At 33.8% G+C, this 15077-nt stretch overlaps 1 protein-coding gene across 22 annotated transcripts; it reads left to right on the forward strand.

Moving 5' to 3' along the window:
- The first annotated feature begins 4593 nt into the window (after window positions 1-4593).
- LOC103948077 lies at window positions 4594-8526 on the forward strand. Of its 22 annotated transcripts, none has more exons than XR_007255571.1 (12): window positions 4594-5020; window positions 5119-5188; window positions 5589-5704; window positions 5875-5978; window positions 6137-6218; window positions 6357-6398; window positions 6550-6600; window positions 7313-7370; window positions 7467-7540; window positions 7636-7758; window positions 8186-8240; window positions 8325-8526. XR_007255571.1 is itself a non-coding variant. In XM_048577007.1 (3 exons), exons 1-3 carry the CDS (start codon window positions 4616-4618, stop codon window positions 5638-5640), a joined length of 522 nt encoding a protein of 173 aa, XP_048432964.1. In that variant the 5' UTR covers window positions 4594-4615; the 3' UTR covers window positions 5641-5868. The 22 variants fall into 22 exon arrangements, 2 of the variants coding, with proteins under 2 accessions (XP_048432964.1, XP_048432965.1); XR_007255572.1 differs by having other exon boundaries at window positions 8189-8240; XR_007255566.1 differs by adding an exon at window positions 6718-6794 and having other exon boundaries at window positions 7636-8526.
- Window positions 8527-15077: the final 6551 nt, after the last annotated feature.

Here is a 15077-nt window from a genome sequence, read left to right on the forward strand (position 1 = left end):
ATCGTTCTAGACCGGGGATTAGGAGGGCTTGCTAAAACCTTCTAAATTGACTTAAAAACATAAAAACTCAATATAAAACACTATTTAATGCTCGAAGAAAGCAAAACTAAAAATAAGAAAGATTAAGACTAAGACTTCAACGAAATAGGGGGGAATTGGATTTGGACGAATTTAAACTAAAATGGATACTTGGAAACAAAACAAATTGTAAATATGGATAGATTGCAAACAAGTGTTGTGAAATTAGATGGTTGGTGAATTAGCTAGAGGTTCTTTCTCCACACATGATATTTATGCATATGAATCAATTTCCAGTTATTCCTTCATTGAATTATGAACGACAATGCCCCAAATTAACCGTGACATCACTAGTTAACCCTCAGATTTTCCTTATATTATTGGATTGGATGGCATCATTCGACAACCCAAAACATTCTCAAAAGTTCCCTACATGTCATCATAATAGAGATACAATCGAAGATCATTAAGAATAATGAAAACCATAAGCATTGACAAAGCACTTGCAACTATGACATCATGTTACTCATGCTAAGAATTTAAACTTAACGCGATCGTGACAAGCGACCTTCACTACTTTCAAGTATAAGTTAGTAACGATTATGTGAAACCTTCTTAAACTTTAGCCACATATTCATGCATGTAATTAAGTGTCGACCCTCAATCAACAAACACAAATAAGTTAATCATCAAATAGTTAAGCCAATTGCATTCACGAATCAAGAGTTCATAACTGGAATTCATCAATTCATATTACATAAACAATCATGGTATTGAAATCACCCCTAGCTAAGGGGGGTTTAGTTCCTCATAACTTTGAAATCAAAGAAACACCTAAACATTCCAACAACTCAAACTCGAATTGTATGAACGTTTAGGCACTCTTATCTTCCATTCCTCATATTACAAAACAAAGAGAATTGAATTTACAACATTGAAATCAAAGAAACGCGTAAACATTCCAACAACTCAAACATGAATTGTATGAACGTTTAGGCCCTCTTATCTTCCTCTTTATTGTGGCACAAGGACTAAGGGATGTTGTTGGTGTGTTGAATGGATTGGGGGATTATGGAAATGGAAGAAATGGAGGAGAGATGGAAGGGAAACTCACGGCCAATAGGGGGAAGAATGGATGATTTTGAAGAGTGTTGTGTTGTGAATGAGATGAGATGCATGAATGAATGAATGCAAGGGTATTTATAGGAGTAGTGGAGGGAACATATGGCTATTTGTTTAAGCATTTGTGTGGAGGAATGATGGAAAAACAGCTAGGACACATGTGAAAACTGAAATTGCACAAGGGAAGCAAAGAGAACCCACGGTAAAGGAGTTTTTGGTGCATGTGTTGGCTGTTTTGTGTGTTGGTTAAAGCTTGTGAAAGCATGTGCAATGTATGGTGGATGAATGAGATTGCATGTGGCTTTATGGTTGAATGTTTAAAGGGTGCATGTGAGTGGATATGTGGCTGAAAATGCATGTGCAACAACAAAGAAGAAAGCTGAAAATGCATAAGGTGTACACGGCATTGATTGGATTTGTGGTGGGTGGATGAAAGAATAATGTCAAGGTGTGGGATTGTTAAAGGGGGAAGTGCATGTGAGTGGCTGATTTGAGTGTTGGGAAATCATGTGAATTAAAGGGATGAAGGTGGCTGCAATGATGAAGTGTGATGGTTGAAAATGTGTAAGGGAAATCACTAAGGGGACTCACGACAAAGGAGATGTTAAAGGGGTTGAGTGTGTTGGAAATGCATGTGATGTATGTCAAGGTTGGAGAAAAGGTGTGATAAGTGATAAGTGATAAGTGAATGGTATGTGGTGAGTGATAAGTGAATGATATGCTAAGTGAGTGATAAGTGAATGGAAGTGATAAGTGATTGGTTTGATAATTGATAAATGAATGATATGCTAAGTGATAAATGAATGATATGTTAAGTGATAAATGAGTGATATGTTAAGTGATGATAAGTAATGATAGGTGGTTATGATAGTTTGGTTTTTAATTTCGTCCATTCCTTTTGCTCCAAATATAAGCTATCCAATCCAAGTCCGATTTTGCTCCAAAATGCTCCAAAAGGCATCCTTTTGCATACCTTGCCCTTAGAACCTGAAAACACACAAAAGAAGCATAAAGGACTAAAATAACTAGAGAAACATAACGTAAATGCACGAGAACAAGCCATTTAAGTCGCATGAATATGCTCCTATCACACTACATATCGGCAACAACAATATAAATCAAGTGTTCATCAATCTGTGGTAACCCACGAGTCGGAGTTGCCTAACGCAACCTGTACAACTCATAAATCAATCCAAGATAACACCTGAGTCGAAGTTGCCTAAGGTAACCTGTACGACTCATAAATCAATCCATGATAACATCTGAGTCGAAGTTGCCTAATGCAACTTGTACGACTCATAGGTAACCTGTACGACAATGTCGGAGCTACCTATTATTGCAACCTGTACGATAATGTCAGAGTTACCTATCATTGCAACCTATATAACAGTGTTGGAGTTGCACAAAACACTTATGTAGTCATGCCCTAACTTAATCCTTTCTAACAATACTATAAACTCACCTGAACTTACCTGTACGTGTCGCGTTCACCTTAGCACTTCAAGGTATTCACAACAATTATATGTAGGTAATATGCATATGGTTATGCCATAATGCAATCTAAAACTCAACCATATCATAGTATTTTAGAATATACAAATATATATATGACATGGCATAAAATGCATAAATCAATTTAAAAGTGTTTTATGGAACTATCAATGATATTCATACGATAAAAGGAAAAGACCCATTCACTTGAGGTCCACGTTACGACTCCTTAGCATGAATATCGAGACATCACGAACAATCCTCACCTAGAACAATTATTCAGTCATGTCTCAGAACTCTTATCAATAGAACACATAACTTACATAAAACACATCCCAATGACGTTCTAGAATGATTTGAGACTCATTGACTAAAAGTCAACTGTCGGTCAAAGATCAATGGTAGGGTCCAACTCAATCCGAAAGATCCGCATCTCAAATATCCGATCCATAACTTCCAAAGATCCACATTTTGCTTCTAAAACCTCATACTAAAGTTTCATTACGATCCAACGGTTGGATCTCTGCCAAATGCCAATTCAAGTGGCGGTCAATGTTTTATTTTACTCACTTATAAATCCAATTCGGGAAGATCCGTACGTCATATTCCCAATATGTAAGTTTCTAATATCCTCAAATATTACATACTATAATTTGGTGACGATCTAACAGTCGGATCGTCATTCACATAATGTTCAAGTAGCGATCTTTATCAAAACTATGCTCAAACGATGAGATTTCATCAATCGGAATTCACCTATGGAATTGGGGTGTCAAACTTAGCTTAGAAAGGTCAGGGGGTGACTCGGCTCACGCGCGGCGGTCAGCTGCCTCGATTCGCTGGAAAATTCAACTATCTCCAAAAATTCTCAAATTTTACAAAAATGAAGAACTCAAGGAGTAGAACGAATTTTATACCTGTAACCAAGTCCAATTTGGCATGGAAATGCTCCAATTTCATTCAAACCCATCGGAACCCTAAAATGGGTGAACTTCGATTCTCCTTCCTTGGTGTTCCAACGTCTCTACCACTGGTTGGGTCTTATTCCTGGGTCCAAGGGAAGTTGATTAAGGGTAGTTTTAGGTGGTGGAACTCGCCGGAATGGAGGAATTGCCGTTGAGCACCTCTGGTGCTCCGGTGGAGTCCTATATGAAATGGGACCTAAAACCCTTCAATCTTGGGTGGAAATGGTAAACGAATAGTTATGGAAGAGGTTACAGGTGGTGGATGATGGTGGTTCGACGAGAAGAATGGTGTAAATTGCCGGAATGGAGTCGGGTTGGTGCACGAGTGCACAAGTGACGGGAAGGCTGGGTTTTCCTTTTTTGATTAGCTGCTGCCCCTTTTATTCTCAATTTATGATTGGTCCTTAGTTCCTTTAATCTGATTGGTCCCCTTAAACCTACTTAAATCTAATTGGGCCTCTTTCCCACAAGTGGGAGTTTATTTTCCTTTAAATCTATAATTTAGTGAAACAACTTCAAATGTTCGTAACTATATCGTTGTAATCCGGACTTGCAAATGGGTTTCGTCTATGCGTTCATACCAACGAGTATTACACAAATACGCCAAAAGAATAAGTCATACATTCCTCTAGACGATGGTCAACAGAAGTCAAAATTCTTGCCTCTAGGGCATTTTCGTCAATTCCCTCGATTAAAATAAATAACACAAGAAATTTTAGGGACGGGTTGTCACACGCATACTGCGCATAATTATTTATACCATATCTTAAACAATGCCATGCTCATAATTAGAGGTGTAAATAATAAAATATATTTTATATAAGAAACATCAATAGGATGCCTAATAAGTATATTTATATGAGAAATATCAATAATATGCCTACTAATAGAGGCTCGGGATGAAATTAATATATACTAAAACTCAAACTGATGTGGTACTGTTCTAGAGCAGTAAAATGGCAAAAATGCCCTTACAATGATGCCATGGTGCCTTTTGTTTAGTCTTCTCTACAGTAAAAATGCATTTTTGCCCTTCCACTCCACCTGTCGACCATCGCAGCGTCTTCTGGCATCTTCCCTTTCTTTTCACTATTTTTCCTTCTACTGCTTTTCATTTCTTTTCCTCTAATTTGAGTTCGATTGTTTTGGCTTCAGTGGTTTTGCTTTTCACTTCTTTTCCTCTCCTCTTTTCTCTGTTGTTCTGTCTCCCAGAAACTCTTTGTTCTCCATTTGCCGTTATCGTCCAACTCCGATTTAGCCACCCTTCGTCAACTCCATCTACTTTAATTTTCCTGCATAGCTTTCTCTTTGAAGCTCAAAATTCTTGGCCAAAGAGAACAGCGAACTTCCCGATGGTCACCAGCTCCAGTTCAAGGTCGAGAAGCACTCAGTCAATGACGTCGCTGACGCCAAGATTTCGTAAGGTCTCAATATCGAACTGATTTGATTTTTGCGTACCTGATTTAAATTTTTTTGGTGATTTGCTTTTGGCTGTCTGATCTGGTTTGATTTTTTCTTTCAGGAAACGTTGGTCTTCGAATATTGGGGTTTTTGTCTGCAAGCTCGCAAGGCTGCAAGCCCTTTGTGATCAAGTATGTATTTTTTTCTTTGATTAAATGTTTTTGTTTTCAGTTTTGTAAGCGTTCATCTTTTACTAATTGTCTAAGAGCTTCCATGGGATCTCCCCTATGTTGTTACTTCGCGGTTACCTCCGTTGGGGTTGAAAAAACCACAAACGCAATGTAAGTTTGAAAACTAATCAAAAGGTTTTAGAAATTTAAAATTTTTTTTTATCGTAAAGGTTTTTAAAAATTTCGGATCATGTTTGCATTTTTATCCAATCTCATGCTCTAGCAATGCTTATAAAGATGACTATTGGATTATCAAAGGACTCTGGAATGGTAGAAAACGCAAAAGGTCTGCAAGAATTAGTTTTATTTGTTTTGTTATAGGAATTCAAATAATGATAAAAATTCTAACATTTTGTTCCAGAAGTTGCAATTTAATCCTACATCGACAAATTTCTCTGATGGCCACTGACTAGAGGTTGACATTCAGATTCGATGGCTAGATTGGCAACAAATTTATTGGGAAATGCATCTTCAAAGGTATGCCTCTGGAGCAAATTTAAGGGTAGGAATTTTTAATTTTTCGTGAAATCAATGTTTTGTCGTGGAAGGAGTTTATAATAGATTGGTTGGACAAGTACATAGTGTTTGTTTGGTTGAATGTAGAAAGGAATTGGAAGAATTATGAAAGTACTTGCATTTTGTTGCAGGAGTTGGAACTTCAACGTTGCATTGGAGGAAATTGTCATAAGTTCGGTAGCCAGAGCTTGACGTTGGCATGACAACAAATTTAATCGCAAATGCATATTCAAAAGTATGCTTTTTTGTTGTTTCTTGGTGAAAGATTGATTAGCGATGATTGCTATTGTTTATTCATGGTTGATTGAGCATTTTTGTTATATGAAACCGTAAAGAGCACTTGCCTCGATGCTAAGTATTTTTTATATTTCTTGATGCATTTCTATTGATCAGGTATAGATGGACCGGTCAATACGAAGCGCATCTGTGGGACAATAGTTGCAACAAAGAAGGGTAGAGCAGGAAGGGAAGCAAGGTTTGTCAAGAAAACACAATGATGTTTTTAATTACAAGAAATGTGCATTTTTTTCCCGTCAAATTCTGCTTTTGTTCTGACTATTTTCCATACTATATGCTGATTCTATTTTTTAATTTTTGGTTTTTCTTTGATTAGCCGGGGAATTACAATCAAATGATGAATCTTCAGTTTACTTGGGTAAGCATTTTTTGACATATAATTTGGCTTACCATGTTAACTGTCAAACCATGTTGTTTTAGTTCATGCTACTAATCATGCATTCAATAGATTTATATATACAACAACGTTTAAATGCTAATCGATTACTAACATAATGCGGTCTTTACAGGAAAAACAGTGGATTCTTAAGAGGGGCTTCAATGTACAGAAGAATTACAAGGTCTTAATAGCTATTCATAATTTTATATAATAATTTAGATAAAATATCGATGAAAAATAATATAAATACCAAATAAAAATCTTTAAAATCTCTTTGTTTTGTTTCTTCTCTGTGTAGTAGACGTCATCAATATGGAAGATGGCTAGCTAGGATTGGTGTTGCTATAAATAAGGATCTCTTGGGACATTCAATGAGTGATTTTTCAAACTTTATTTGCTTTTTGTATCTAAAAAATTTCCTAATATTTTTAATATAATCAGTGAAATCACGATTTCATGTACTAGCTAGCTACTAGGATGCTTGGTTTTTATATGATTCTGATTATTTGAGGTATCTGAATAAAGTTTTGTTCAAAGTAGGAAAATCAATTTAAACTCAACCTTCTTTACAAGCTTGAGGAGAGATTTAGTCTTATAATGATTAATAATAAGATACAATTAGGGTAATACATGTACTGCACATATTGCTAACTATGCTAGACCAAAAGTATCATCATTACTGCTTAAACATATCAATCAGTTTACATTCTGTGAATGCATATGACGACTGAGGGGTTTAACCCTCAATTGCAATCTCATCCTGACTGATATGTGTAATTTTGTGTTTACACCATACTAATCAATATTTCATATGTTTGATCAAACTCTTATTTAATGTACATTTTGCATGCCCAAACGGGCTAAAACTTGATGACATCCTATAAAATTGTCAGAAAAAGGTCATTTCCAACTCATGCAAAACCAGACTTTTTTCCCGCAGAAAAACACTAGGTAAACACAATCTATCCTTATTTTGTTCATAATATAATTCTATTATGATACAATTTTGTTTCATGTATTTCAATCCTTTTCTTTTCCCTTTCCTAGGGTACCTCCTTTAAACTACTTTTCCCATTCTTCTTATCGGTCAGAAGATGTCTTTTTGCCAGTTCTGAACAAAGGTCATTCCTAACTGTAGAGTTTTTTTTTACCAATGTCCAAATCTTAAACTATTGCATGCTCATGTTTGCCAATCTTTGTCACCAATTTCAAACAGTGATGTAGAAGATATCTCAGAAGAAAATGCGCAGAACTTTGACCAAGTTCCTATCAAGCTATTGAAAAAAAGTCATCTCCAACTGCTGCAAAAATAGATTTCGGTTCTTCCAAAAAAGATTAGGTAACTACTCTTTATACTTGCTTTTTGTACAAGTTTTAATTTATCTGTACACAAATTCAACAAATCTATTCTCATTTTTCAATTTTTTAAGAAGCTGTCTATCAAACTGACTACAGTCGAAATTTAAGATTCTTAGCACATGCTTTGTTTTGAAGCTGTCTATCAAACTAACTACTCTTTATAGTTGCCAAATGTTGTTATCTCACTATCTTTACACAGTTTATTTAATCAGTTTTTTAGTATAAATAGTGATGTCCTTGATTAAATAATAATGTCAAACAAAATTAAAAGAAAAATATAACCGCCCAATAAGAATGACTTACCGAATTACATCACAATAACAAAAGGTAAAGAATAAATAAAATGGCAAGTAAATGGCATTATATAATTTATATCAACTGATTGAGCACCTACTTCATATGGGAAGAAGAGGTCACAAAGGCAAAAGAAGGAACAACAACTACTTCATATGGGAATAAGAGGTTAGTTTAATTGTAATTATTTTTTTATTTGGTCAAATTCGAAGTTGGTTGGCTTGCATCTAATTTGGTCGTTTGCTTGCACAGGTTGAAGTCACTGGTTTTATTAATGTTGGTGATCGAAATCAATCCAAGTTAATGTGAAAACGATATCATTATTTTGTTATGGAGAGAACTAATTTAAATTAAGAAATTGAATTACATTTTTATACCTTTTTTGTGATCATTTACTGAGAATTTGTTAATTGTTTTAATATATATGAGGTAGGATTTCTACGTTCATTTCTCATCTTTAAAGATTGCTGAATTTCTACATTCATTTCTCATCTTTAGAGATTGTTGGATTTCATATTGTCAAATAGTTTATGGATTTTCATATTAAGCACGTCAATATGTTGATGCAGTAATTTAATTAGATGTGATAAAGTTGATGTGTTTGTACCTTTAAACACATTTTTTCACACAATTTCTAATCCCGCAGCAACGCGCAGGCAAAACTTTCTAGTGTTATACTAATTTACCTGTACAAATTAATTTACCTATATTTTGTAGATTCACTAATTTAAATGATAAATATATTTGTATGATAAATATTAACAACATGCCACCTAATAGAGGCTCAGTATCCATGATAAACATGTATGAAATCTTATACTAATTTACCTACATAAATTAATTTACCTATATTTTCCAGATTCAAAAATTTGATACCAGGTGCATTATTTTTCAAAATAACCAAAATTATTAGTACTAATTAAGTACACTAATCTTTTCAAAAAAAAAAAAAGAAAAAAAGGTACATTGATATTCGAAAATAAAACAAAACATGCTAGACACGTCATTTTTTTACCCTTTTTGTTTTAAAGAAAAATAAAGCATGGTTTTTATTGAATCAAAGGAAGTGTTACTGATACTTCAAAAATTTCATTCTACACTTCTCACAAGTGTATTTTTCTTTCTTAATATAGAACATTTAGAGTGTAGAATGAGATTTTTGAAGTGCTAATAACAATTTCCTAAATCAATAGGGTACATTAATTTGAAAATTTATTGTTGAATTCAAAACGTTTTGAATTTTTATTCTTACATCAATTAAAATTTCAAAGCCTATACACACGTTACAATAAAATAAAAAAGTCCATTTTAATTTTGATATCAACATAAAATGCTATAATGACTTAATTGAGGGTAATTTGGGGAATCCGAATACTATTAAATATGACGCACAATCTCGATTAGGTAATTTGTTTAGATGGAGCTTAGTCATCGGGTTTTTGTTAGAAAAATATATTATTGTGGGTTTTATGTAAAAAAAATTGAGTTTGAAGGGGTAAAGTCACATTTTCAGTAAAATAAAATATTATTAAAAAAATGATAGAAAACACCTTGAAATACAAATCGTCAAAGCCTAGCAAAGTTCTCCAATTGTGTTCCTTTCCTCTCCTTCTGTCCTTTAAAACCTAATGGCTAAAAAACCTTATTTATACTACTGCATAATTAAAATCCTTACTAGAAAAGGTCTTCTAAAAACTAGGAAACATAATAGAATAAGATAATTAGGAAATACATTCCTATTCTAACTTTGGGACATCTGTCCAGCCACAAATCAGCCACGTTTTTGGACTTCCAGGGCTCCCAAAAAGTCCAAAATGATTTAAATTAAAGCTTGAGATGTCCCGAACATAATTGCAGAAGGTCTCGAACCCAAAAGACACCATCTTGAATGCCAAAAAGCCCAAATAAGTTCAAAACATCACTTTGACAGCATTACACGCTGCTTCTTTATTTCATCGTCATAAATAAACCACTTGGTATAAAATTATAAAACTTTGACACGAACAGTTGAGAGACACATGAACGTTCTCCAATTTGAATCACTCCAAAATTCATCTGTTTGATCACGTTTTCTTCCAGAGGAAGTCAAATATCCTACATTAAAAATATAAATCAAAGTATCAAAATTCTCACAAAATAACCACTAAATTATAACTAAGAATAAGATAAAATATATAATATAATATCGACTCATCATGAAGTTTTTTAAATTTCAAAAACATTATTAGGCTACGATGTATTATTATATGCACTTTATGAATAAAGCATGAGATGTACAACTAAGGATTTAACAGGCACAACTATTGAATTACTTCTAAATTCTTGTCACTGGCCTAGTTTTTGATTCTCCAATGTTTAGTGAGTACATGTGTGAGAGTGAAAGTAATCAAAATTCAATTTCTTATTTTAATTTCGATAAGAACGAATTCACATGTCTAAAATTCTAGGGCTCAAGATTAGAATGACAAACGGGCCCTCATAGTACAAGGCTTTTGCATATCACTTTCCACCTTTTTTTTTTTTTTGTTTTTTTTTCAATTTTATATTTTAATTTCGATGAGAACAAATTCACATGCATAAGATTCTAGGGCACAAGTTGAGAACCACAAAGAGTCCCTCATAGTACAAGGCTTTTAAATATTTTCATTTTCCACCACAATTTTTTGGTGGAAAGAGAGAATATTTAAAAATCTCATTATACGACTTGTTAATTCGACTTGAAATGACGCAAAAATAACATATTTCAAATCAACACATTAACTAATTTGGTTGTTTTCGGATCACAAGTTAAAACGGGTTCTTAACAGGCTTATATGCAGGTAACCCGTTTCACCCCGAAACCATAATCGACACCATAATCCCTAAACCCAAGATTTATATGTAACTGTTGATTTTCGTTTACACTTTATTCTTCTCACCGGATTTCATTTTTTCAATTTCTTTTTATTTTTTTATTTTTTATTTTTTAAACATGATCTTTTATCTTTCTGTATGGCTAAAAGATCATGTTTTTTTTTTAAAAAAAAAAATTGAAAAAATGAAATCGGTGAGAAGAATGTAGCGTAAATGTGAACGACAATCAACGGTTAAATTTAAACCTATGGTTTTATGGGATTATGGTGGCGAATTTCGGAGTTGACCTCTTCACAACTATTGTAGAGCTTGTCATTACGAGCATTTGTATAGCTTCAAAAATATTTTCACACTTCTATAGTAATTAAAAACTAATAAAAAAAACCATACTAGAACAATAGCCATAGGCTTTAATATCACTTACGTTTCTAGTATTACATCTTTCATTTTATTATTTATTGATTTAAAATATATTTCCTTTAACGGGTAATGAGTTGAGTCATATTAAATTTGTTCATGTCAGATTATTTGTGCATTCTAACGGGTGTTACACAATACGACCAGTTAAGATATCAAGTATTACACGAATACGAAAAACACGACACAAATGACTAGTCAATATCAATGAACTATTGCAAAAAACTCATATTTTCACTTTCCACCACAACTTACACAAACCATTTTCACTTAAAAAATTATAGTTTTGTTATCAATGAACTATTGCAAAGAAGTCCCCAAAACAAACTCCTGAAACGAAAATCACGCATAAGAACACAAGATACTCTGTTTATATTACTTTTTTTTATTTTTTTATAATGGGTTAGTCAATTGTGTCTACGTCCACTCTAGTGTTCTCCCGAAGTAACGTCACTAAAAATCAAGAACACCTTTAATTTACAAGAAAACCCTTTAGAGTATAAACTTAATATCTCGCACACTCCGCTCACAACACCCAAACTTTCACTTGTAATTCTCGTTAAGTTTTACAACCCTGTAGAGTCCTATTTATATGTATAGGCTTTAGTTTACAATTTTGAGTACATCGATATTTTTACATTAAGGGAAGGGGGAGTTCGACTAAGTCACACATGGACAGTTGAATTTGATATCGAATTCGCCATTTACGAGATTCGAACCTAAAACCTCTCACTACCAAGTGAAGAGGAATATCACTATTGAGTGGCGGCTTTAGTTTACAATTAGAATTGAAAAGAAACATAAAGCCCTTAGACCTACTCCAACCTGTGGAATAAAACTTAAATTTTAGGTTTTAAACTAATCCCAACTTGTTCTAACCCTTGAGGCAAATATGAGTGTTAAAACTCATTTCTAGGGAAAATTTAGCCCAAGCTTCCCCCGGGTTAGTGTGGGTTGGCCCACCATATATTTGTATTTTTTTTAGTTTTATATTTATAAATTCATTGAATCTAACGGCTAAGATCTAATATGATCAAGTCCAACGGTAAAAAATGGTCCAAATTTAAATCTAACGGCTAAAATAATTTAAAATTTTTATTTTATGTGTTTCATATTCTTTCATAATGTTCCACGAGTTTTATGGGATCGGTTTAGTGATTTTTCAATATTTATCAGAATTTAAATATTTTTAAGTTAAAATGTTCATAAAATTAAATTAGAATAGTTAACATAATTTTTTTTTAAAGTTAATTTAAGAAAAAAAATAATCCTAAATTCGTTCTTTAATAATCTCAGACTAAAAATTTAACCCAGAAGGGTTGGAGGAGAAAAATTGTTTTTGAGTTAAAACCTAAATTTTTTGGTTTAAAAATTTTAAGTTTTAAGTCAAGGGTTAGAGATGGTCTTAGAAGAATACCTAAAACTTTAAATTCTTTATTGCAAAAGACCAACCAGTCGATTAGTTAGGTCACCCAATCTCACTATGAATCCTGCAGAACTCTATGCTTTTAATACGACAACGAATCTTCTACGGCTTGAGAAAATAAAAGGAGCTTACCGATGTGGAACTGGTTGCGAGGTGAAGTTAGAGTAAATATATAGTGGCAGAAGACGCAACCGTGGGGTTATTTCCCTTCCATAAATTGAAGAAGGCTATGCCCTACATGCCCTATTCATGTTTTTCTTATCTCAATCATGTTCTCATTCAGGTCCTCCTCATCTTGTTGGGCACATGATATATGTACATCACTAACATGCAAAAGTTGATTTTTCTTGCATTGTTCAATCAATTTTCCTACTAATCCACCAAACACATGATGATAAATAATAATAATAAAAAAAAGGTTCACAAGAAAATTTGAGCACAGGACAACTCAAAGATACAATAATTGCACAAGGTTCTCAATGGGTAGGCCATTCACTCATTCAACATTTTTGTGTTCTTTTATATGACATTATACCCAATTTTGGTAGGCAAATGGAAAGTAAAATTTCTTGCCTGGTGATATATATGAGCAGGGGTTGGGATCTCCACTCTCCAGGGTCTTCTAACTACACAGCACAATCGTTTCAATATATATGCATCTTGAACTATTCTGCAGCTTTTTGAGCCTGCAGAGCTCAATAATTTCATTCAAAAAAAGTTTAATGATGATTGGGGTCATGGCCTTAAAATGGAAGCTTCAGCAGAAAAATAGGAGCTTGTTTTCTTAGTATGACAGCAAGATGGTTTGCATAGATTGATGATTGTTGTTCTGAGCTGAGCTGAGCACTTCTTAATGGATTTCTACAGCATGCATGATATACTTATATTCAGCCGTATATTAGATGTAACTCTAAAAGTTACAAAATTTATGTGGTATGCATACCAAGTAATTATAAGTTAATTGCGTCTTTTTTTTGTGAATGTGGGTGTGCTAACTCACAACTGAGCTCGATCGGTTGTGTAGAATAGATATGGTAGTGGTGGTCTTGAATGCATTGTTGACTTCTGTATCTAAGCGATGATGGTCGAGGGAAGAACATGTCTTGCCCTTGGATTCTAGAACCTGAATAGAAGCTTACTAAATCACTGCGAAGTTCAAGACCTCCTGCACCAGATTCAGCTACCTCGACTATATTTGTTAAAATATAGGCGTGCCAAATCAGTATCAGGTTGTAGGAACACATGTACTCAAGGAAGAGCATTTTTATAATGAACGTGGTTTGGCCGTCTGAATGCCAAACTATAAAGTGCACTTGAAAGTAACCAATCATAGAACACTTCACTTCACTGAGAGGCTAATGAAGTGACCTTTTTCGGTGAAAAAGTTAGACTTTGGCATATGACCAACTAACTTGAAGTAGTGTTGTTCACTTGTCCAGACTGAAGGTGCTTCTAAATCCCTTAGTTCTACAACTCCAGTGTTATTCACTTATCCGAACTGAAGGTGTTGCCGGTAGCCAACACATTGTTGTTCACTTATTTGAATTAAAGATAAGTTGGTGGGAAAGTTCGGATAATTGATGTCATTCTCAGGGTTGTGAGAAGGGTTTTGCATAGAGCATTTGAGTTGTTTGTTGAGTTGGAGGGGTCTTTTAATGTTGCAAATCCTCTTCTATTTATACCGAGGCTTCCATGATAAACAAGTATGCCGAGGTAGAGTCCTATCGAACTATGTTTGCTCGGCATTTGCTTGAATATTCCTTTATCCCCTCTTAGCTGAAACTTCATCATCATCCAGTCTCGACCTCTTTGATTCTCACTAAGACTTTGAACCTAGTCTATTATGAGGTTCATTCATCTTTATTTGATCATGTAGGCATTCTGATCCTTGGGATAATTCATATTTATCCAAGAATCATCATGATCTTTGATGAGTCCATATTATACTATATATTTTATCCTAATTTTAATATTAATTTAATTTAGTGATATTTTGATACTTTGGATTATATTTTCAATGTAAGACATTCGACTTCCTTTGGAGCAAAAAGTGATCAAACTGATAAATTTTGAAGTGATTCCAATTTAAGATGATTGTATCAAAGTTTTAGATTTTTCTACCAAGCTATTTGACTGTGGCAATGAAATAAAGGTTCAGCGCGCAGCTTTCTAGATTGAGGTTTTTAGACGTTTTGGGTATTTTGGAGGTCAAGATGGCATATTTTGAGGAAGATTCTTTCTGAGGATTTGTTAGGGACGTTTCAAGCTTTAGAAAGAGATATTTTGAGATCCTATTGGAGTTGATTTGG

Source organism: the organism of the source record quoted next, unplaced genomic scaffold (assembly GCF_019419815.1).
Source record: "Pyrus x bretschneideri cultivar Hongxiangsu unplaced genomic scaffold, Pyrus_bretschneideri_v1 Contig95, whole genome shotgun sequence".
NCBI classification, from domain to species: domain Eukaryota; kingdom Viridiplantae; phylum Streptophyta; class Magnoliopsida; order Rosales; family Rosaceae; genus Pyrus; species Pyrus x bretschneideri.